At 38.3% G+C, this 25491-nt stretch overlaps 1 protein-coding gene across 1 annotated transcript in view; it reads left to right on the top strand.

Annotated features, from left to right (window-relative positions):
- LOC126458133 (uncharacterized) overlaps window positions 1-25491 on the top strand; it is a 52677-nt gene that overhangs the window by 18031 nt on the left and 9155 nt on the right. The window contains exon 4 of the mRNA XM_050094976.1: window positions 7416-7641. Within this exon, the coding sequence (XP_049950933.1) occupies window positions 7416-7641 (226 nt within the window). The remainder of the gene's footprint in view (window positions 1-7415; window positions 7642-25491) is intronic.

Below are 25491 nucleotides of genomic sequence, written 5' to 3'. Positions count from 1 at the left end.
GTGATTACATTTTCTACTACATAGCTTTGTAAACAATAGTGCTATAAATAATGAAATCTCCAAATGTTACTGTGAAGGAGAATCAGCTTGATCCAGAGATACTTTTCATAATTTGATAGAGAGAGATCCATCCTAGTTGATGTATATATTGTTGCAGTGGACTTATGCATTAGAGGAATGCAAGGCAACAGCACACATTTGTCTTACAGTGATAACTGCCACCTAAAACTGTGTAGATGCACTTGTACTGCATGGTGTGTTATTAACATACCATGAAACTACAGTGTTATAGAAGAGAGTTTTTTGTAAAGTATATTTTTTGTATTAGTTGTAAACATATCTACAACCAAAAGCGCTGTAACTAATAACATGAGTTGTCATTCTAGCAGTGGCACGCCACCAGTGAGATGGCAGGAAGCTGAACTAGTGCTTCAGCTGGATCAATGTAAATAAGTAATTAGTCACTAGATGTTAATGCACTAGCTGTCATAACAGTGTCTAATTAGAGAATGCATTCCTTATGCTGTCTGTTCTCCCAGTTGTTATCAAGATACTCTAATACTTCAGTTCCTGATCACCACAGTCATTTGCAGAACACGCTTGTGGCAGGTAACTTAATTTTTGTGTACAGTGCTTCTCTGTGGGACGTATTTATTCAGCACATGGTCAGTAAAGCAGTGGAGAGAAGTGATAAAAGCTGTTACAATCCAGTAAAGTGAACTCGGTTCTACATGGCAACAGGGACTATGTAAATGTTTTCAGTAGGGGACTGGGCATCTATTGCTGCTGCTGCTGGTGCCACCAGACTGCGTATGCAGGCAATTATTGAAAGACATAGTGGCATCATTGCATATTCAATTACACATAAGTGTTGATCATTTTGTTATTCTGAAGCAGGTACAGACAAAAAGCCACTCTCTAATTTTCATTGCACCTCTCCCTCTCTTTTGAAGGAAATCTTGACGAGTTGTCTTCTAACTGTAAGGCAAGGTGTACATTGCAGTGCTCATACACAATCATTCTCCACCATCAATGTCGCACTGTGTTGTCAGGCCTGCACAGTATCAGTACAACTCCAGGCAATCATTTTTGCACTGCAGTAATCAATACTTTATTTTCTTTTAAAGTGTTCTATGTGTTTTGTTTTCTTCAGAAAAGTCTATTTCATTAATAAGATAGTGTTAAACAACAGCAATAATACCACCCTGAGTAGGTTCGACTTATCTTCACTGCCAATTCAGATGGATTTGCTGAGCAAGTGGTCCAGTGCTTAAGACACTGAAACTGGACTTACACTTGGGAAGGACCAAGGTTCAGTTCCTTGTCTAGCCATCGTAATTAATGATTTATATGAGTTTCCCAAAATTTCTGAAGGGAAACATCTAGACGGATCATTTCAAAAGGACACAGTCAATTTTCTTCTCCATCCCCCCCCCCCCCCCCCCGCACCCCCCCCCCCCCCCTCCCCTCAATCCACCCTTGTATTCTATCTTTAATGACCTAGTCACTGGAGGGGTATTAAACCCTAATATTCCTTCTTTTTTACTGAGCAGGTACCCTTAACTGTGGTAGTGTTTATTAACTTTGTCATGTGGTACTGTTACTTCCATCTCCGTCAAAATTCTGTTTTGTGGTATTCATAAAGTAAAGGTGAATGAATAATTGAACATCACACAAGCAATGCTTTGCAACAGATTACTGTTCTAGACTTGAATGTGCTCAGTCCCATCCCATCTGACATAATGATACCCACCTAGCAAGATGTATTGTGGATGTGTGGCCAGTCGCTCCATCCAGCTCAGCTCACGGTAAAAGTGCCAGTAATTCCTGAGTGGAAGAGATTAATGGAGTCTACTAGCAACAAAATTAATGCTGACTGTGAAGTAACATTCATTAATTCACTATAGTTTACAAGGATTTACAACATGCTGTCAATTATAGCCAGCATCTTCTACATTTACCAACCCAATCCCTATCCCACTGCCATTAACGTAAGTCACAGACAACATTGCACTTACAAATGAAACACTTCTCAAACATCATTGGTACAAATGTATTTTATATAAAAACTCACTTAATAACTGCAAATAAGTACTCACTTAATGAACCAAAAATAACTACATATATATAAATATGAGCACAGTGAAGTTACTTTGTCTACTTACATAAGAGAAATTGGTGGGAACTGCTGGAGAGGTATAGTCTGTCTGTAAATGAAAAGCGAGCATCATTCATGATGTGGAAAGCAGCATTTCCCAAGCAGAATACTACAGCTGCCATTCCCAATGACTAATAATCCATTTCCCATGTAGCACCAAGTGCAGATTTACATAAGTTCTGTCTGTACATTCTTCTTGCATTACTATTATTAGTAACTAATATCTGTATTCTGTGTGATGTTAATGGGTTTTATGGGAAGTAAACTCACTGCGGGTGTGTCTGCACATTGCTACCGGTTTATAAGGCATAATGCAGAAGGGTTGTTATAATCATGGAACCACATTTAGCTGCTTCTTGTGACATTTTGGGCTAGAACGAGTGGGGACTCTTAGCAGATGCACAAAGGAGGAAAATGTTTGACCACATTCCAGTGACCTGCCTTCCTTCATTCTTCTACTCACCCAACGCAACCCCATCACATCCCAAAACCACAATTTATCCTTTAATATGGATCTGCAGCACACAGATATAGTACACACATTTTACATAGTGCCCAACAAGAAAGTGAAGTACCCAGAAAACATGGTTAAATGTTAATGTAATGTCATACATGTACACACGATTGGTAGGTATGTAAATGATTGGTAAGTATGTAAATGATAGAGGTATGTAAATGATTCAAACAAACTCTCAAGGAGTACCTGATAGAGAATTCTTTTTATACAGTTGATGAATGTGTGAAAGAAAAGTATATAATCACTAAATTTGTAAGTGGTGTAAACTTAGTATAATGAATTTTATTTTGAATTCTATCATAGGCATATGACAATTATTTATTGGTATTCCTGTATTTCCTTTGGAATATTTAGTTTATCTTGACTCCTGTATATATTACACATCCTTAACATGTGAAACAAATAAGTTCTGTTAACCGAATGTGCTGTTGTATAGCTGATATCTTATTTACATTGTATCTTTTATTTATGTAAGATATATTTCAACTGTGTACAATCTGACGCATTCCATATCATAAATATATTACTCATCCTTAACATGTTAAACACAATTTTCTGTTAATTGATTGTGCTATTGTTTAGTTGATTTTTATTTACATTGTATCTTTTTATTGTATTTATACAAGTTATATTTGAGCCATTTAGAATCTGACATGTTCCATATCCTTATGATTCATTCACTACCAGGATCTATGGAACGTGAAATGAAATAAATAAATAAATAAATAAAAGTAAACAGGCAACACCTATATAAGACAACAAGTAGTTGTTAGATCAGATACTGCTGCTACAATGGCAGGTTAAGATTTAAGTGAGTTTGAACATGGTGATATAGTCGGTATATGAGTGAAGGGACACAGCATCTCCGAGTTAGTGATGAAGTCACTATTTTCGTGTATGACAATTTCATGAGTGTACCATGAATATCAAGAATCTGGTAAAATATCAAATCTCTGACATCACTGCGGTCAGAAAAAGGTACTGCAAGAACAGGACCAGTGACAACTGAAGAGAATCGTTCATTGTGACATAAGTGCAACCCTTCCACTGCAGATTTCAATGCTGGGCCATCAAGAAGTGCTAGTATACAAACCATTCAACGAAACATCATCGAAACAGGCATTCAGAGCCGAAGGCTCACTTGTGTGCCCTCGATGACTGCACGACACAAAGCTTTATGCCTCACCTGGGCCCGTCAACACTGACATTGGACTGTTGATAACTGGAAACATGTTACCTGGTCAGACGAGTCTCGTTTCAAATTGTATTGAGTGGATGGACATGTATGGGTACGGAGACAACCTCATGAATCCATGGACCCTACATGTCTGCAGGGGCATGTTCAAGCTGGTGGATGCTCTGTAATGATGTGGGGCAGGTACAGTTGGAGTGATATGGGATCCCAGATACATCTAAATATGACTCTGACACCTACGTAAGCATCCTGTCTGATCACCTGCATCCATTTATGTCGATTGTGCATTCTAACATACCTGGGCAATTCCAGCAAGTCAGACATGAATTCCAGACATGAGCATATGCCTTGCAATGTGCTGTTGAGAAGAAATCTCCACCCTCTCATGCTCTTATGGATTTATGGACAGCACTGCAGGAATTATGGTGTCAGTTCCCTCCAACACTACTTCAGACATTAGTCAAGTCCATACCATGTCATGTTGTGGCACTTCTGCATGCTTGCGAGGGCCCTACCCGATATTGGGCAGGTGTACCAGTTTGTTTGGCTCTTCAGTGTATTTTCAGGTTCTGAATTCCACTTACATATCAGTATCACCTAAAGAAGATTGTAGTTATATAAGTCCATGACAATTAATGATCTTTTTCATTAAAAAGCAAAAAATATTCTGGGTGGTCATAATGAAGCAATCAGGTGATCTCGTTGCCAAAATTACTTGTGTTCTGTTGAGACGGTGGATGGGTTCTGGGACATAATAAAAGGAATGAGAGAACATGAGCTTTGAGAATTTGATATAATGTACATGGGTGATTCAAATTAAAACCTTAAAAGGTCCATAATATTTTGAAAAGTTGTGTATTGAAGTTGGTAGGTGGCAGTAATGTTCCTTGAAGTTCAGAAAGTGACTGACAAGTGGCACAATAATGCTGTAATGCAGCAGAAGGCATCAGCATCCACAACAAGATGGCTGCCTGGCTGTCAATATGCATCGCAATGAGTAGTGATCTGTAATGTGTTTTCTTTGTAGTGGAAGCATCAAATCAATTGGCATTCATCACAGAATGACACTGCAATATGGTGATCATGTTTGTCATTGCAGCAAGTGTATGTGTGGTGTTGGAAGTTTGAAAGCAGTGCAAATTCTGTGAAAGATGTCCCAAGACCAGGGCAGACTCACTGTGTACATTGTGTTAGTGGAGGATCTTGTAAAGCAGAAAAGAGGTGTTCCTCTGAACAAAACAGCCACAATTTTGAAGAATCGTATTGGTTAAGCACAGAATATTGTTCACAATGTACTGCACTTCAAGAAGGTATCTTCAAGATGGATGCCATGTTAGTTGACAGTCAAATTGAAAGAGCATTGTGTTGGTGCCTGTGAAGAGCTTTTGCATCATTTTCACCCCAAAAGTGATACATTTCTTGGAAAAATTGTTACAGCCAATGAGACTTGGGTCCACTGTTACAAACCAGAAACGAAGGGTCAGACAAGGAATGGCACCACATCTCACTGACAAAACCAAAAATCTTCTGTACTCAACTGTCTGCTGGAAAAGTCATGCTCTGTCTCTTCTGAAATGCAAATTGAGTAATTTTGGAGCATTACGTGGATAGGGGAGTGACGGTATCAGTGCTTCTTATACAGACATTCTCAAAAATGAACTTTGCCCTGCAATCAGGAGTAAAGGACAAGGACTTCGGATTTCAGAGTATTGCTATGGTGTGACAACACCAAAGCACATACAGCCCACAAGACAGTTGAGGCTATTCAGGAAATTAAATTTGAGTGTCTGGTACATACTCCTAATTCACCAGACCTTGCTCCTAATGGCTTCCATTTGAAGGTTTTCATTTGAGTCAGCCTCGTACTTAACTTGAATACAGGGACTCCTTGATGAATTCCATATACAGTACAAGTCCTTGACAAAGCCACGATAAGTCAAATACGTCATCTGTCAACAATGAAAACATAAATGTAAGTCTTGAGGCCAATCCTAAAATATTACTTTCACAAAGAAAGTTGCAGCTACACTGTGTTGGTGCTAGTCTGATCTAGGCTGGAGCTGTACAACAGCTCAGCAAGAACTCATTTACCACTCCATAATAATTGGGCAGTACTGCAGTTGGGCAGTCATTTCATACTCATGACACAGGGGGCTTAGCACTCGTGCCGCTAGAGGTTGGCAGGTGCTTGTCGCTGCCACTGTCAGTTGACTGCGGAACTTCTGCCAACTCCTTAACTTGAATGATTGCCCCCTGCATGGTATTGATTTGCTATGATACTACACATAAAGTACACATACTCCCTCCCCCTTGGAGATGCACATTACGGAAAATGCATTGATATTGCTACAGTTAAGATGTGATACATTGGGAAGTATCCTCTGCCAAGCACTTCACAATATTTTTCAGAGCATAGAAGTGAATATATCTGTGTGTATGTGTGTGTGTGTGTGTGTGTGTGTGTGTGTGTGTGTGTGTGTGTGTGTGTAGATCTCAGACAGGAAATTGAAAATGCCCAGATGTTCAAAAATATGGTAAAAGAATACCTACTACTCCTAAATTTTTTCAGAATATTTGGATTTGGGGATATATATTTCACATAAATAATGTTACAGATCTTGACTTTGACAATATATAGACAGCTGATAATGGTCTGTTTTAAGTTACATAAATGCTTTGTTTGAAGTATTGGATAAAAAAAGTATAACAGTACAAAAGTTGGAGCTGTGATTTTTAAAAAAAATAGATTTTTTTTTTACCTAATATACACAGTAAAAATAGATTAAATGTACCAGATGTCTCTCCTAACAGTGGTTAGGTGTAATTTCTCATATGTTTCAGCAGATAGTTGCAATGTAATATTTGCAACATGTTGCTGGAATCAGCCCAAAAAATACTGCTCATCACCAGTGCATTTGGATGGCAGTAGCAGTCAGCAGGGGCCAGGGTAGCGCAGTTGCTGCTGGAATACTGGTTATTCTCTGTGTTTTCTGTCCCAGTTAATAAATATTGATAGAATGAATACCACAGTAGACTAATCTGGGACAGCTCTATCGAATGAGATGTAAATTCTCACTTTAAAAATCATTTTGTTTGTCCGGGAAACATACCAACACTTTCTGTTGACAATGGCCACCGCATGAAAGATGTGATGAGCAGTATTTGTTTGGACTGACTCCATTTAAATATTGCAGAAACAGAAATTGTGAATATCTGCCAAAACACCACAGGAACTGCACCTGGCCACTCTTAGGAGAAACACCCTTTATAAAATAATTTAAAAGCACTTCCCATAATTATCAGTGTCAGTAGATTAGCACTGGTCATAATTTGTTCTTAGTAAACATACCTTACAGAAATAGCCTCTAGTCGCTGCTTGTGTGCGTTGATGTATAATTTAATCTGTTTCACATCCTGGGAAGTTCGCCATTTAGGGTGGGATGTATGGAACACGATGTTTAACTCTCTCTCTCTCTCTCTCTCTCTCTCTCTCTCTCTCTTGGCTCAGTGTGTTACTTATATGCAAATGACTTCCATGTTTGCAGAGTTCAGACCACCAAAATCAGCTCATCCTTTCCTTCCAAAAATTCCCCGTGATCTGAAGCTGGATTACTTTGTGAAAGTGATTACCAATGAAGGACGAGTGATGGTCGGAAGGGTGCGGTATGTTGGCTCAGTGCCCACAAAGGATGAACCATATGTTGGAGTAGAATTGCCTCAGGATGCTGGAAATTCAGATGGATCATTTGAAGGACGTCGATTCTTTGATAGGTGAGATTTATTTTGTTTAATTTTCTTGTTTCATTCATAATATGTAAATTATGGCAAATGCTTTTTTATGTGGGGAAACTAGCAACCAGGCATGGCCTTGCTTGGGAAGCATGAAGTTTCAATGGCCAGACAACTTCACTGGCTTAGTGTATTTTGTTTGTGGGCCACGAGTAAAATTTAAAAGAGCAGCATTAATTTAGTGAATACCACCACTTTCATATAACTTACATGATGCAAAAAGGCAGTTGTCTGGAGGCATGAATGTTGTCTGCTCTATACAGAATTGGTGTTTGGAGTGACATGTCAAGTCACATTGTGATGTAAGTAATATGTTTACAACCAATATAAATACTGTATGTGAATCGTGTGTGTGTGTGTGTGTGTGTGTGTGTGTGTGTGTGTGTGTGTGTGTGTGTGTGTGTGTGAATGAATCCGTACAAATTGGAGTCTGGCTGAGGTGGCACAAATAAAAGAAAAAAATACATGATTGACATGATTCGCTCATGTTTCATCACTCCTCTTGTGTAGACTAGTATGAACTGTGATCCATTGTTAAGATTCATTGCCATAATTCTTTGTTGTGTGCGCTTTGTGGCAGATTTCTTTGCCATGCCAGCAAATAATTGTGTCCACTTCTAGATTTGATTCAAGAAAAGCAGGAAACAGAAAGCTCACTCATGTGCTGCACTGCAGAAAGAATGTATTGCATGTAAATGAAGCAAAGTTACTGAACTACTTTATTTGAAAATGTTTTACTTGGAGCATAAAAAATAAAACACCATATTTTTTTGTTTCACGTGTTTTTTCACTGTAAAGTTGTTCTCAAATGATTGCAGGGAAACTGTTGCTTAAAAATATTTTATTATTTCAAATTGTAAGTCACGCATAATGAGCTGATGATGAGGTTGTTATCTTTTCATTGTTAGTGATGTTAGTTATGATACTTCAAAATTGAGTAACTCACTGTCTGTTGTTCAAAGAATTTGCAGTGAATTAAGAGTGTGAATTGTAACCAGGAATCTGAAGGAGGCAGAAACTGGCAGTCTGAAATTGTCATCATATTCATACCTCAATCATCTGCAGAAATATTTCGAGATCTCGTATATTCATCCACAAGAAATTTCTGAATCCCTTTCAAGAACGTCATGCTCATGTTTTCTGATCTTTAAAATACCGAAACCTATTTCGCACCAGCGGAGATTCATTTACCAGTCTTCTGTACAGTTTGAAAATGCCCAAACAAATAATATCTTTAATAATATCTTTCACCCCACCACACAGAGAATGATGTTCACATATATGTTTGACTCAAGGAAAAAAGAAAACTTACAGTTGAGTCATCTGCTGTGCTGCTGCAAAACTTGCTTTATATAAATGAAGTAAAGTTGCATCCTATCCTATGGGTTTTGCACTCATATGTTTTTTTCACTATGCAGTTGTTGTGAAGCAACTGAAATCAGTTGGATGTTACTTAGATGACTTGCACGACCCTAACCTGTTACAAAACCAGGAAAAGGGAAGCTGCAATTTAATGTGGAGTAGAGCCACATTTCATATCTGGCAAATCTCCACACCATTGAGAGCTGAATGGTAGGTTAAAATGCAGCGTGAGGGGAAAAAAAAGGAAGAAGAAGATTAACCTAGTGGGAATTCGATCCTAGAAATTTGCAGTGTCTAGCCAAATGCGCTATCCCCTAGACCATCACATCAGGTGTTAAGAGGGTCACATTTAATGCTACTTCAAGGCACTATTGCTCTGTCCAGTTATCACAGCTGTTTGGTAGGTGGTAGTGGCATTTTTTTCACTTCTTTATTTCAATTCATCATAATTGAGCAATTTGCGTGGTATATTTATCAGTTACATACAAACACCTCCCTCTGGAGTATATGTATATATAAATGAAAGCTGGATCAAAATACCTACAGCAGTTCCTGAGATTAGCATAGAGAAATGTGTGGAAGAGTAGAGCAGTAAAAAGCAAAGCTGGTAGTTAGGAGGACTCTGTTATCAGTGGGTATTTATGCTGTATCGTGAAGTTGTAAAAATATTTTTTCTTACATTAATACCTCAGATTTCAATATTTTCAAATGTAGGTCAGCTTGTTCAGAGCCTTGTGATCTTGATAAGTACATATCCTGATAATATTCACATCCACATATACTGCATAACACTGTAAAGTGTATACTGACTATACTAAAAAAATTGTTACTATTACTACAATAAATTTCAACCTGTGCAATCACTAACTATATAAATCAGTGTAGTGATAGTTTACTGTTAATGCACATTTACTTTCTAAAAGCTGCTTCTCTGATTCTGTGGCCCTGAACATTCTTCATGTGGGATCTACAGCACAGAATGAATGAATGAATGGCAGAAAGTATTTTTCATCATGCATTACATTGAGGGTTCTTCTTATTCAGATCATACACAAGGAGAGACAAGACTGACTGGTTATTTCTACACCTCTCTCTGATCTGTTAGTAATCTTTCTAATCCTTAAACAAGCAGAATGCAGTAGGATATCCTAGATTTCTCCATTGGAGTGTTCTTACTATGAAAATTTGTTAGATCATATTTTTTAGCATATCTGCGTCAACATTTATACACTGCAAAATATTGTAAAGTACATAGCAAATGGTGCTTCCCATGTAACCACATATTAGTGTTTCTTCCCATTCCATTAATTTATGTATCGTGCGAAGAATGACTGCTTGAATGATTTTGGATGCACTATAATTATTTTAATGTTGTCTTGCCTTGTCTTCTTGGAAATTTGTTAGTAGTGTTTGTGGGATGGTTGGCATATGTCTTAAAGCATCTGCCAGTTCAAGGTTTCCTGCATTTCTGGGGCTTGTCCGTTGAGTGAAGCAAACCTGTGAATTTTCTTAGTACCCTTCTTTGTGTGTGTTCTGTTACCTCTTTTAGTCTTTTAGTTGCATTTGGTATTCTCCCAAACACTTGATCAGTATTTTGTGAAGAGTCCCAGGAGTGTTTTTTAGAAATTTGATTTGTAGACTGACTGAATTTTCCCAGTATGCTACCAATGAGCTACTTTACCTCTGATTGAGCCTATTTGAGTGTTCCATTTTATATCTCCACAAATTGTTACTGTCAGGTATTTGTATGAGTTAACTGATTTCAATTGTGACTCATTGATATAGTAATCATAGTAGTAGTATGACTATATTTAGTGAAGTACACAGTATTACATTTCTGAACATTTAAAGCAAGTTGCCAATCTTTGCACCACTTTGAAATCTTATCGGAACCTTCCTAAATAATTGTGTAGCATTTTCCAGGTCGTACCTTGATAAATGTGTCATCTACAGAAAGCCTGGGTTAACTATTAATGTTGTGTATGTATGCAGATTGAAGTGACAAATGAAAATTTGTAGCAAGGCTGGGATTCGAACCCAGATAGCCCAGACCTGCTCACTAGGCAGGTGCACTAACCCCTTCGCCAACCTGGCACAGCGGCTTTGCACAGTCACATGGACTACTGTAGCATACCTCCCTCCTCAGTCCAAATTTCCACTCATGCCTCACCCCACTTGATATTCCCCCTAAACTGAAACAGCACTGCAGAGGCTCTCCAACGGTATTGCAAGTATCTGCAAGTTTAGGGGGAATACCATGTGGACTGAGGCATGAGTGGGAATTTTGATTGAGGATGGAGTCACACTGGGGTAGTCAGTGCAGTTACACAAAGCCACTGTGCCAGCGTGGTGTAGTGATTAGCACACCTGCCTGGTGAGCAGAAGTCCCAGGTTCGAATCCCTCGCTTGATACAAATTTTAATTTTTGCTTCAGTCTGCATATATACACCATAGATGTCTTAAGACTTAAAAAGGTCTCTGGAACCAAATACTTTCATTTTATTTATATTGTTTGTCATGTCATTAAGCCTGGTGATGACTCTTCATCCAAAATTAACAATCCGCATTGTCCAGACAAAGGAATCCTCAGTATAGTCACAAATTTTGTTTGATACCTCATACAATTGAACTTTTTTAAATGAACATTGAAGTGGCATTGAGTCAAATGTTTTTAGAAGTTGTCTACCTTATTGCCTTGATCCACTGCTTTTAGGACATAACGAGAGAAAAACCACAAGTTGGGTTTCCTGTGATTGTTGTTTTAGGAATCTGCACTGGTTGGTATAGAGGAAGCGATTCCGTTCGAGACACTCCATAATATTCAAGCTCAGAATATGTTCTGAAATTCTACAACAGATGGATGTAATGATATTAGATTATTGTTTTGTGGGTCACTTCTACTACTGTTCTATAAAATGAGTGTGATGCTCGATTTCTTCCAATCAGTGGGCAAAGTTTTTTTTTTTGTTGTTGAGGGAATATATGATATATTCTGGTAAAAACAGAGGTTAACATAGTCACAAATTCTGTATAGAATCTGATAAGGATACCATCAGGCCTTGGATCTTATTTAATTTTAAGAATTTCAGCTATTTCTCAACACTGCTGCCACCAATATCTACTTACTCATCTTTTCAGTGATGTGAGAATTAAAATTAAACTGTATCGTCCTTTAGAAAGGAATACTTAAAAACAGAGTTCAGCATTTGTGCTTTTCTGTAGGTACCCTAATTTCAGTCTCTGTGTTATTCATGAGTGCCCATACAGTAACTTTGGTATCACTGACAGCCTTTACATATGGCCAGTCTTTCTTTGGGTTTTGTGAGGGGTCTTTTGATAATATTTTTGTATGGTAATGATTGAAGGCTTCATGTATTGCTCCTCTGACATCCAATTGTATTTCATTTAGTATCTCCTTGTCTATACCCTTGTGCTATACTCCTTTCATGTAACCTGTGATCACTCATGCTGTCCCTCTGTGTATGTGCTAAATAGTCTCTATTAATGCAACCTCATGTTTCTCACTTGCTTCAGCAGCATCCCAGCATATTTCATATGAATCCTTTATAAGGAATGCTTCTTGCACAAGAACTGTATTTTTCTAGGTAGCATTTTTATGTATTGGTATCAGACTTTCATCCTCTGTAGCACAACAGACTGAGAAAAAAGAATGTCTCTTGGATGGATATTTAGTGCATTGTAGCATTGAAACTGGATATTTGCACAATAAACGATTATAAATATGAAATCCACCAAATACAGCATGATAGCTTCGGAAACTGTGAATCGAGATTGTACTGTTCAGCACAACCTTTCGAGAGCTACAAACTTCAGACTATGGTTCACTCTTAGGTGTTATAAACCTTCAGTGCGTAGAGTGTTTTGTGATCTGAAGCAGTTGCTAATGATCATCATCTGAGGGATGTGAACAAGACTTCCTTAGTCTGAAATTCAACAAGCTAAAGGAAGAATTTTTTCAACCATTACAGAATTCCACTGAATGCACAATTTCCATGGATTTTATGGCCTTTGTTGTTTCCTTTTACCAAATTTCACCTAGTCTATTTCAGTGACGACTGCTGGTCCCTCTTAACAGTTGTGAACTGTTTATCGCCCACTTGACTCTCACTTCAGAACAGAAGGAAGCCCAGTTAGTCTTTGTACACATAAACAAAGCGAAATTTGTGACAAGTCTCCCTGTCTTCAGATAACACTTGGAGACCTGCATGGCACAGAAGTCTGAGATTTTTTGGACCATCATTTGCAACGTGCATCATCGAACCAAGTACCATTCGGGGCACTGTGCTTGAATGCGCACTACACATTGACGATGTGATTGCCCTTTCACATCTTCTGTTGGTGCCAGCAACAGAATGAATCCTAATTCAGCAAAAAATTACACAGTGCATGGCATCTGGGGCATTATAATAATCGTGGAAGGACATTATGGAGGATCAACCATGACCGTAATTTGGCTTTTGTAATTCTATGAAATGCTACCTCACCCAGAAGATAGCCATGGCTTTCCATGTTGAATACTCAACTATGACTAGACAAATGATACTTTTCTCCAAATGGGACCAAATTTAGTAATAAGTCCCAGTACTTGAAATGATATTGACACAGTGCAGTGAATCTGAACTCCATGTCTTGCCATGAGATGAAATTACTAAATCACATATGCTGATTGTGAAAATGAAATGGGAAATGTTCCAATACTTACCAGTTTTTCTGGAAAAGATATACCACATATAGCACTTTTGAGAAACTTCAGAATGACTCAGTAACAATACACGAGGAATCTGTAGTTGATTAATATACAGATCATGTAAAAAAAGTAATTGTTTGTATTACTAAACATAAAATAAAATGAAAATAGTATTAGAAATCTGAACAAAGCACATGAAAGATTACCCAAGAGACATACTTTTTTCTCAGTTTCCTATGCTACAGTGCCTGAAAGCCCAATACACGTAAATAAAAATTTAATCGTTTTCTAGTACCTTGTTATTTAACTTTAAAGGCATCAGGAAACTTTGTCTAGAAATGTACCTTTCGGATCATGACATTGTTACCTCATGTGTTTGTGTGACTTGAAGTTGAAGGTAACTACAATTTAATATCTTCCAAAGTTTATAATTGTAATGTTTTATATGTACAACCAGTAGTTGTATTTTTTATGAATCTGCAATATTATCCAATCACACCATGTGGTATGATCCTCTAACACGGATCCATTTTCTCCATTTAACATAGTGTTGTTTTTAACCATGTGAGATGTAGTTTTACAGCCTTTAGGTTGCAGTGTTAGATCTCTCCCCAGCTCTGCCTAGGTTTATCCTTCAACTTCTACCATTTTCTAGGCTGTCCTTTGCATTGTGTTGTCTATTGCGTGTATCATATGCATAAAACATTATTGGTGATTTTCTGACAAATTTTATTTAGTATTAGTTTTAATACTGTGTATGTAAATCACAGAAACAAACTACGTAAAGTTTTTAAGGCTGCTTCTTAACAAAAATTTACATTGGAAGGTACACATTGACTACATAGGAAATAAATAAATAAATAGCTTAGCTCTGCATTTGTCAGGTATCATGAACATGATTAACACAGAGATAGCATATCACTGTTACATTGAGATGGTTACATATCATGCTGGGGGAATTCAACAAATATATTGAGGCTGTCAGAAAATTATCGAGAATACGTGTATCACCAAACAAAGGGTATAATGTTTTCCGTTGTTGAAAAATTTGGAAGTAGTGTCCATTTCTTCCCCATATATTTATGAGCTTTTGATTTTCTGTAGGAAAAGTAATGTACACTTAAAACTTCCATTTTTAGCTCAATTACATTACTGATCACAGGGGGGATTTTAAACTTCCAGATTGTATGGGGATTAATAATGTAAATAAACTAAAAGATAGAAATATACTCAACAAGGAGCTCAGTTGACTGAAATGATTCCTCTTTATTCTCCTGGTAGAAACGTGGTACTACTTTACTGAAGAATTCACAGGTGATGACTTTGCAGTTTGAACAAGGAATTTGTATGTTTTTCTGTAGACTTTGAAAACTATAGTGATTATTGTGCTCCATATCACAGGAATGTATATTAAATAATTTAAAATTCCTGTATTATTAATTTTTCATTCTAAATCTTGACATAAAGACTCTGTATAAAAAGTCTCCTGACATTACTGTACATCACAGCACACTCACACCATGTATGCTTAACGGTGGTGTTGCGACCTTCAACACATGTCAAGTGCCAGTAACCTGCAAGCATTTGTTCTGGCAAAATTGTGTATTTAGTCTAACCCTGTCGAGTGACATGGTACAAGCTCAAAATGCAGTGAACGGGTGAATAGCCGTACGCCATCAAATTTTGTGTTGGACTGGGAAAATTTGGTACAGAGACACTGGCTGTGATTTTCCAAGTATTCAAGGATGAAAACCTGTCATAATCTGCAGTTTGTAAGTGGCACAGGCTTGTCAAGAGTGGCCGAGAGTGTGTAGCGGAGAAATCTCACATTGGAGTGCTGTTGGCACCAAGAACCGATGACAGAAAGCAACGTGTGCTGAATTCAGACTGTCAGTTAAGTGTGTGCATGTTCATAGATGCAACTAGAATTGATGAGATGACAGTGCACACCATTTTCACTGAAGATTTTGCGATACGAAACATCTGCACAAAACTTATCATGAAAGCCTTGACGGATGACCAAAAGCAGTGGCGATTGTCTGCTGCAAAAACCTTCTGCATTGCATTGGGAAGATATTGGCTTTGTAGAAAATTTAATTATGGGAGAAAAAACTTGGATATTTGAATATGATCTAGAAACAAAGCAGCAAAGTTCTAAATCCAAGGGGGTGGTCCGCTACAAATTTGTATCTGAGGGACAAGCAGGAAATGGTGCTTTTTACCGAGAAGTGCTAAGAAGACTGAAGAGAAGGGTGAACCAGGTGAGGCCAACCATCGTCGAAAACTGGAAGTTGCATCACGACAATGAACCTACCACACCTGCTCCAAGGTCATCGACTACTTGATGATAAACAACTTCTTGACCATTCCCCAAACCCCTTGCAGTCCCACCTTGGGACCCACAGTGCCATCAAAGGAGCTGCACATGTACGCTTAAGGATCTTCCAGAATCCTCATATCAGGGAGACTTCAAGTCATATGAAAGCTGAAAGCTGCTGACAAATGTGTGTTGACACTCAGGGACTGTACATTGAATAATTTTGATGCAGTGTAACAGTATCTCAACAAATCTACTTTCCTGAAACTTTTTCCAATACTTTTTATACAAACCCTGTATATCCTATACAACAAATTATATGATTTGAAAATTATACATAATGAGGTGAGTCAGTGACATTTTGTGATAGTATTTTACCCAGTTTATTTTAATTTATGTTATTAGTCTGAGTTTCTGACTTCATTATTTTAAGAGAAAGTTGGCTCTGCCTATAACCTGCCTACTTTCCATTTGAAATGTATTATTGGGGCCAGGCTCCTGGTTTGTCTTTATATTCAGGCAAACTAATTACTGATCCCTTTACAATGGCTTTGGGACTGAAATCAGTTGTGACAATAAATATAGTTTTACACAACTGTTGCTGATATTTCTTCAAATTGATCTCAGCAGTTGGGATTATCCTATGTACAAGATGACACATTGAGTTGCAGACAAGCATAACAAAAACACTGTTACACAGTGAGCTTTTGCCCAAAGCGCTCGTCAGAAAAGAAAGGAAAACAGACACACACACACACACACACACACACACACTCACTCACTCACTCACTCACTCAAACAGGCATACATCATGTACCCATGACCGCTATCTCTGCCCTGAGTGGCTGGAGATAGCAGCCATGTGTGCACAAGGTGTGCCTACTTGAGTGAATGTGTGTATGTTTTCCATTCTTTTCTGAAGAAGGCTTTGGCCAAAGTTCAGTGCTATCTTTCGGGTGAGTAGCAAGCTATCTTTTGTATAAATGCTTCATAATCAACGAGAGGTCCATGATTACAAATGTGACTGGGCAAATTTCTAAGTATTCAGAGCAGCTAATTTTGTAAATGTTTGTGACTCTACATCGAGGATAATATGCTGCATTCTGCATTTCGTAAACCCTTGAATCTAGCTATAAATTCCGGTTTATATCACATGTGAACTTAGTTTTCAGAGAACACTTAGGAGGTATTGTTTGCAACATTTTAAATTCCCCGGTGAATTTTTTAGCATTTATACATCATTCTCAAAATAAGACCTGCCATAATCAGCAGTTCGCATAATGGTTACCTGTGAACCCATAGTAGGGAGTGGAACTAAAACGTCCAGAAAACTCTCCTGTGATGTAGGATAGAATGAACTGCCTGGCACAGTAAGTAGAACATGAACAGGAGTGGTAAAACAGAGAGTTAACACAGTCCTATCTTTTTGTGCTGCGTACTCGAAGTTCATCTGCACATATTCAACCTGTTAGCTGTAAGTACTATGCAATCATTTGTAAGCTGTGCTCCCATTTGAATGACTTGATTAACCTCTGCAGCAACTCAACATAACTCCAGGAGAGGTTGGTACACCCTAAAATAAATAACAAGCTAATCATAATACACTACTGGCCATTAAAATTGCTACACCAAGAAGAAATGCAGATGATAAACGGGTATTCATTGGACAAATATATTATACCAGAACTGACATGTGATTACATTTTCACGCAATTTGGGTTCATATATTATATTCTGAGGAATCAGTACCCAGAACAACCACCTCTGGCCCTAATAACGGCCTTGATATACCTGGTCATTAAGTCAAATAGAGCTTGGATGGCACGTACATGTACAGCTGCCCATGCAGCTTCAACATGATACCACAGTTCATCAAGAGTAGTGACTGGTGTATTGTGATGAGCCAGTTGCTTGGCTACCATTGACCAGACGATTTCAGTTGGTGAGAGATCTGGAGAATGTGTTGGCCAGAGTAGCAGTCGAACATGTTCTGAATCCAGAAAGGCCCGTACAGGACCTGCAACATGGGGTCGTGCATTATCCTGCTGAAATGTAGGGTTTCACAGGGATCGAATGAAGGGTAGAGCCATGGGTCGTAACACATCTGAAATGTAACGTCCACTGTTCAAAGTGCTGTCAATGCGAACAAGAGGTGACCGAGACGTGTAACCAATGGCAACCCATACCATCATGCCGGGTGATACGCCAGAATGGCGTTCACCGCGATGTCGCCAAACATGGATGCGACCATCATGATGCTGTAAACAGAACCTGGATTCATCCAAAAAAATGAAGTTTTGTCATTCGTGCACCCAGGTTCATTGTTGAGTACACCATCGCAGGTGCTCCTGTCCGTGATGCAGCGTCAAGGATAACCGCAGCCATGGTCTCCGAGCTGATAGTCCATGCTCCTGCAAACATTGTCGAACTGTTCGTGCAGATAGTTGTTGTCTTGCAAACGTCCCCATCTGTTGACTCAGGGATCGAGACGTGGCTGCACGATCCGTTACAGCCATGCGGATAAGATGCCTGCCATCTTGACTGCTAGTGATACGAGGCTGTTGGGATCCAGCATGGCATTCCGTATTACCCTCCTGAACCCACCGATTCCATATTCTGCTAACAGTCATTGGATCTCGACCAACGTGAGCAGCAATGTTGCAATACGATAAACCGCAATCACGATAGGCTACAATCCGACCTTTATCAAAGTCGGAAACCTGATGGTACACATTTCTCCTCCTTACACAAGGCATCACAACAACAATTCACCAGGCAACACTGATGAACCGTTGTTTGTGTATGAGAAATCGGTTGGAAACTTTCCTCATCACAGCACGTTGTAGGTGTCGCCTCCGACGCCAGCCTTGTGTGAATGCTCTGAAAAGCTAATCATTTGAATATCACAGCATCTTCTTCCTGTTGGTTAAATTTCGCATGTGTAGCACATCATCTTCGTGGCGTAGCAATTTTAATGGCCAGTAGTGTACATTGTAGAGGTTCTGTGTCCTCCAGTTTATTTGGTGTACATTTATTACAACATATATGCAAAGCTAAAACTGACACTAGTCAGGACTCACAGATCCTACATAACAGAGGCAAATTCAAACTGACCTTCTACCTTTAACTAAATAACAACTCCTGTAGAAAATTATAATAACAATGCTGCTGCCACACAGGACATGAAAAGGAAACGCCTTAATATTTCTGAATCTGTTCAGCAGTAAGTTGCAGTATATTCTCTGAGGCAAAAAATATTCGACCCCTGCAGTCACTACCAGAAGGTCTTCAGCTGTGATCTATTTACAACACTGAGAAATTGTACATCCATCTGCCCGCTGCTCGTGGTCTCGCGGTAGCATTCTCGCTTCCCGAGCACGGGGTTCTGGGTTCGATTCACAGCGGGGTCAGGGATTTTTCCTGCCTTGAGATGACTGGGTGTTGTTGTGTCGTCTTCATCATCATCATTCATCCCCATCATGGTTGGAGGAAAGCAATGGCAAACCACCTCCACTAGGACCTTGCCTAGTAAAGTGGTGCGGGTCTCCCGCATCATCCCCTACGCTCCGTCACGGAGTATGGTACTTCATCATCATCATCATCATCATCATCATCATCATCCACCTTACAGACAGTGACATGCAATGAGGTAATATATGCTTTGTTCAATTATGCTATTAACATCTAAGTCTGTTGGTATTGTCACCATAGAAATATAACTTCAAAATACCAGTTAAAAGCATTGACTACATAACTCTACATATTCAGCCTCAGACAAGGTAAAATGAACAGTTGCAAAGTGTGTTGCACAAGTTAGGTGGAACTGCCATTTGACCCAGGTCCTACCTCAGCCAACATCTGACACGTTCTCCCACGCGTAATTGTCTGTCACTCCTATTTGTTTCAAATGATGAAAACCTCAACAGCTGCATCAAAATCATTTATTAATCATGACTAGTTTCATGACAGTACAGTCATGTCTTCAGGTAACAAACAGTCGACCTTTCAATATATAATGTCTTTAAAATCTCTGTAAGGGTAAGCCGTCTATCTTCCTGCACAAAATTAGTCTCATAAAGCATGAAGCCATCATGAATAAAATAGGCATTGGAACTGAAGAGAGAGACATAATCCAGACATGTGTGGTGCCTCTTCTCAGGTACAGCAGCCAGCATAGCTAATACATTATATTTATAACTTTATGGCCTACTGTGCTGTCAGGCAAGTAACTGTATTAATGTACATTGTTGATAATATTTTGTCCTACTCTGGTTCCTCCAGCATGGATACACTTTTGAAACACTTCTTGAAATAATTTTATAGTCATGCTAACTTCTTAAAAGTTTTTTTTATGGCCTAGGTTTCTTTTCCCTGACTTTTTCATTTATTTATTTACTTTTATTCATCTGTCTAACAATGATGTAAGGTTTGTGAGTGTAATACACTGCCAATTAGTAGGCCAAAAATAACACAAACATACATAACATGCTTTAAGAGGATAGGACAGATAGCCTATGGGATAGGCAGCCAACTTTTAGTCCTTTCCTGTTGTACCCTTGTGCCAAGGTTCCAGAAACTTACTGGCACAACATTCTGAACCCCGCCATGATAACTTTCATGTTACCAGGTGCTCGCCATTGTATTGAGCAACAATGGTCACATTCAGCCAGTGTGTGCTACAGCAAATTCTAATTCCAGTACTTTATTAAAATTTTAATATCCCATGGTCCAAAGATTGGACCAAGGAGTGGTTTATATCAACCAATTCTAAATGAAAGAAAGCGTACATACGTGTTATGATGTACCATTCTTTCTTACCTGAATTGACCATCATGATTACAAAAATTAAGAAATTGGAAAAGAGCGTGCTCAATAAATGATAGCAGAGTACTGGCACATTGTACATCAACTACATTGGTTTTAAGACCCCAAAAGTTTCGTAAATCAATACCTGGAACATTGTTTTCTGATGCAACTTCAGACTTTTATGCCCATTATCTATTCACTTTTAACTACAAATTCTCTACATCTAGTAGATTTATATTTTGACTGGTTCTAGCTGGCCTTTTATTAGCAACTCTTTTTGTGAACAATTTCCATCTCACATAATTGGATTACAATACAGCTTCAGGTATATGAATATGTCACTCACTTCACCAAAAGAAATAACTTCCATAATAAAATCTTTAAAAACAAAGCATTCTAGTGGTTACGATGAACTGTCAACAAAGTTAATTAAGTCATGTTCTTGTGAGTTTAGTACAATTCTAAGTTACTTGTGTAACCAGTCAATTATAACTGGGGCATTTCCTGACTGGCTAAAATATGTAGATGTTAAGCCTCTATTCAAGAAAGGGGATAAAAAAATACCATCAAACTACAGACCCATTTCACTTTTGCCAGCATTCTCAAAAATTTTAGAAAAAGTAATGTACAGGCAGCTTCTCAACCATCTGATCACAAATAATGTATTATCAAGAACACAGTTTGGATTTCTGAAGGGTTCTGATATCGAGAAGGCTATTTACACCTACAGTGAAAATGTACTTAATTCATTAAATAAGAGATTACAAGCAGCAGGTATTTTCTGTGATTTGTCAAAGGCATTCGATTGTGTGAACCACAACATCCTTTTAAATAAATTATAATTCTATGGTGTCACGGGCAATGCTGCAAAATGGTTCAAGTCATACCTCGCTAACAGGAAACAAAGGGTGTCAGTGCAAGGGACTAGTGAATTAAGTCATCAGTCATCATCAGAATGGGAAGTAATTACATGTGGTGTCCCACAAGGATCCATCTTAGGGCCATTGCTCTTTCTTCTGTACATTAATGATCTCTCATCAGTTACACTGCCAGAAGCAGAGTTCGTTTTGTTTGCGGATGACACAAGTATTGCAATAAATAATATGTCAAGTGTAGTTCTAGAAAGATCTGCTAATGATATTTTCATGGATATTAATAAAAAGCCAACTCGCTGACATTAAACCTAGAAAAGACTCACTATATGCAATTCAGAACCTGTAAGAGATTTCCACCCAGCATATGCATAAAGTATGAAGAAGAGCAGATAGAAGAGGTTGACAGTATTAAATTCCTGGGATTACAACTTGATAATAAATTCAGTTGGGAGGAGCACACCATACAACTGCAGAAACGCCTTAACAAATCTGTATTTGCAATTCGAGTGTTAGCAGACATAGGCGGCATAAAAATGAAAAAACTTGCATACTTTGCCTACTTTCATTCCATAATGTCATATGGTATAATATTTTGGAGTAACTCTTCAATTCAAACAAAAGTTTTCAGAGTCCAAAAGCGTGTAATACGTATTATTTGTGGAGTAAATCCACGGAAGTCCTGTAGAAACCAATTCAAAGAACTGGATATATGAACTACTGCCTCTCAGTATATTTACTCCTTAATGAAATTTATCTTAGATTATATATTTCTTTTTCCAACAAACAGCTCAGTTCATACATACAATACCAGGAACACAAATGATCTGCACAAGGTCTTACAAGCACTTACTTTAGTTCAAAAAGGGGTCCACTACTCAGGAACACTCATCTTCAATAATTTGCCAGCAAACATAAAAAATTTAGTTACAAATAAAGATCAGTTTAAAAGGAGCCTGAAAGACTTACTAGTGGCCAACTCCTTCTACTCCATTGAAGAATTTTTTAATAGAAACAAATGATGTATTGTATATACTCATACTTTAAAAAAATTGACATGTTCCACATCCACGAGGATCTCCTCAGCATGGATCTATGGAACGAAAAACTAATCTAATCTACTCACTATTTTCTTAGTATCTAAAACACACGACACAACACTTCTTAACAACACAGCTTTTCACACTTGTAGCTGTGGTTATAGCATTTAGAGGCAGTTGGGGAGGGTCTTTTGGGTCTCCATCTGGGCTACTTCCTCCAGTAGTCAGGTCTGCTGAAAGATATGGGACACTGGAGGGTTATACTGCTTGAAGAATAGGTGCAATGACAATGTCTCCTGCTTCATTACTGACAAAGTCTGCTGCTACCCATGGGCCTCAGAACTTGGCCTTTCTGCAGTGCCTTAATGCCACCAATTGTCTATCTGCATGGCATGTGGGTTGCTGTGACTGCTTTGCCTGGATGTTGCAATCCTACTTGTTGACATCGTGAAAACTTTGGAATCTTTTAACCACCGCTTACCAAGTTTTCTCCTAAAATGAATGTAAATATAAATATAAATTCTATAAACTTTATTCATTCATATCTTTGTAATCAAAAATTTCAGCCTTTGTTTTACTTATTCATTCTCTTCATCTCTACGTATATGTATGTAGATCCATTTACTATTTTTTTTGTTATGTTCTGTTTTATCCTTAAAATTCACCCTGCATATCTAAGATTAAAACCCGGATACCTCTATTTGTAATGCTAGTGCATATCTAAGATTAAAACCCGGATACCTCTATTTGTAATGCTAGTGGCTGCATAGTCTCTTCTGATTATATCTTTAAGTGTAAAGACTATTATAGTTCTTCCTAGCAGTCAAGGACGCATACTCTTTGCTTTCCAAGCTTATTTAGTACTATTTAATACTTGTTCAGTTGTCTGTTAGTGATGTTTTCTTACTTGAGAATATTATAACCCAACTTTCTAACTTAAACTTTTCCAAAACAAAGCAAAAAGTGCTTTGTTGTTGCTATTGTCATTTTAAATCACACATTCACCTTTAGTTTGTGGTATCCCCTTACTTGTTACAAACCCTTACAGTTGCTTAGGCCATTTTATTTTCTACCTCTTATAGGCAAAGCACTTGATACCACAATTCTGTTTAAATAGCACATTCTCTTGCCATCTATGTGTCCACACTTAAAAAAAAAAATACTTCAAGTAACACTCCACATTAACCAAACACTAATACACAATAGAAATAGAAGAAGAAAAAGAATAAAATTAGGAAAAGAAGAATTGTTCTAAACTGTGCGAGAGCACACAGTTGCTCAACTGTGAAGTTTCGTAAAGACAAGGAAACCCCCACACTTAATCTTTTACTAAAATCCATCTTTCTGAACTGTAATCCTTTCTGCTAGCTTGAACCTGTGTTTTCACAGTTCCTTCTCCAGAGGACGGCTTATCACTATTCTGCCTGGTTCTCTTCCACTTTTCGGTCAATACAATTTAATCTTCTGTGTGCTATACTCACCAGGCAGTTCTCCTGCATACTGAACTTCAGAGGTTGCCATACCTTTGTCACTTTGTTTTATAAAGGAACCAGAGGCTTTTACTTTCATACAGTTGCAAGTGACACATCTCGGAATTCATGTTGCAACAATAAATATTGAAAAAATCAACACCTATAACCATACTGACACTCAGCTGCATTCTAGTATGACATCCTTAAATTATACAGACAACACAACTTCTTGGCTGGTGGCTTCGACCACTTCCCCATTGTTTCGAAGATCTTAACATTCAATTCTGGCATATCTATCATGCGTGTTTAGCTTGGCAAGGCTTGAAAATACTCTTGAGAAATCGCCAAAATCTCAACTGCTGTCTATGAGTACCTCATACTCTATTCCCCCTACTACCAACATTACAATAGAGTTAATACCATTGATACTTGGTACTGGCACTCTTCACATAAGTTCTTTAATGACCACTTTTGTGAAAATCTGGTGTAACCAGGGAATTTTCATATTTTATTCTTCCTAAAAGCAGATACTGAAACTTATGAAGTTATAGTTCACACAAGTGCTGTGCTTTGCACCACTTGGGCTGTGAGTTGAAAAGCAATCCTTCTTATTTCCAGCCTGAAGGGTAGTACATGTTCATAATTCCTATTGAATATAAATTTCAAGATAATGTTGCTTTCTCCTACAGGCACTTCTGTGCTTTCTAATTGTTTTGCTTATTTGAGTTTCCAAGCTTGCACTTCAGAAGCATTTCCAACCTTGCTCACTTCCTAGTTCTGTTTTAGAGCCCATAATTCCCATGCTAGCTGTTAAATGATTCATTATTACCCGCTGTTCATTAAATCGCCTTCCAATGCTGAACATATCATCCTATCCAAGCTTGTCAAAAATGTTAGGGTGTAGTGAACTGCAACACTTGAGGTCATGTCGCAAGACTTTCAAGTTCTGTGCCACTTGCATGCCCCAATTCCTCTCCTCCCTGACCGGGTCACTAGATCTTCCTATTAGCTGCGTTACCTGACCGGCCAGCAGACAAGCTATTCTCGGGTGCACCTGTCTCGCGCACTCAAGGTCGGCTGTGGTGATCCCATTCTGCACTTCATTTTCTCAAAATCAGTGATATTCACTGCCAAATTTTCTCTAAATGTTGGAGCCTCAGACCTCATTGTCTCTGACCAATGCTATGCCGAGACACTGTTTAGTTTCATGGGTCATGTGGAATATGCTGATTGCCATATTTTGCCCTCTCACAGT

The sequence above is a fragment of the Schistocerca serialis genome, chromosome 2 (assembly GCF_023864345.2).
Source record: "Schistocerca serialis cubense isolate TAMUIC-IGC-003099 chromosome 2, iqSchSeri2.2, whole genome shotgun sequence".
NCBI classification, from domain to species: Eukaryota; Metazoa; Arthropoda; class Insecta; order Orthoptera; family Acrididae; genus Schistocerca; species Schistocerca serialis.
Note: the sequence above shows the minus strand (reverse complement) of the source record. Positions and strands in the feature narration are given on the sequence as shown.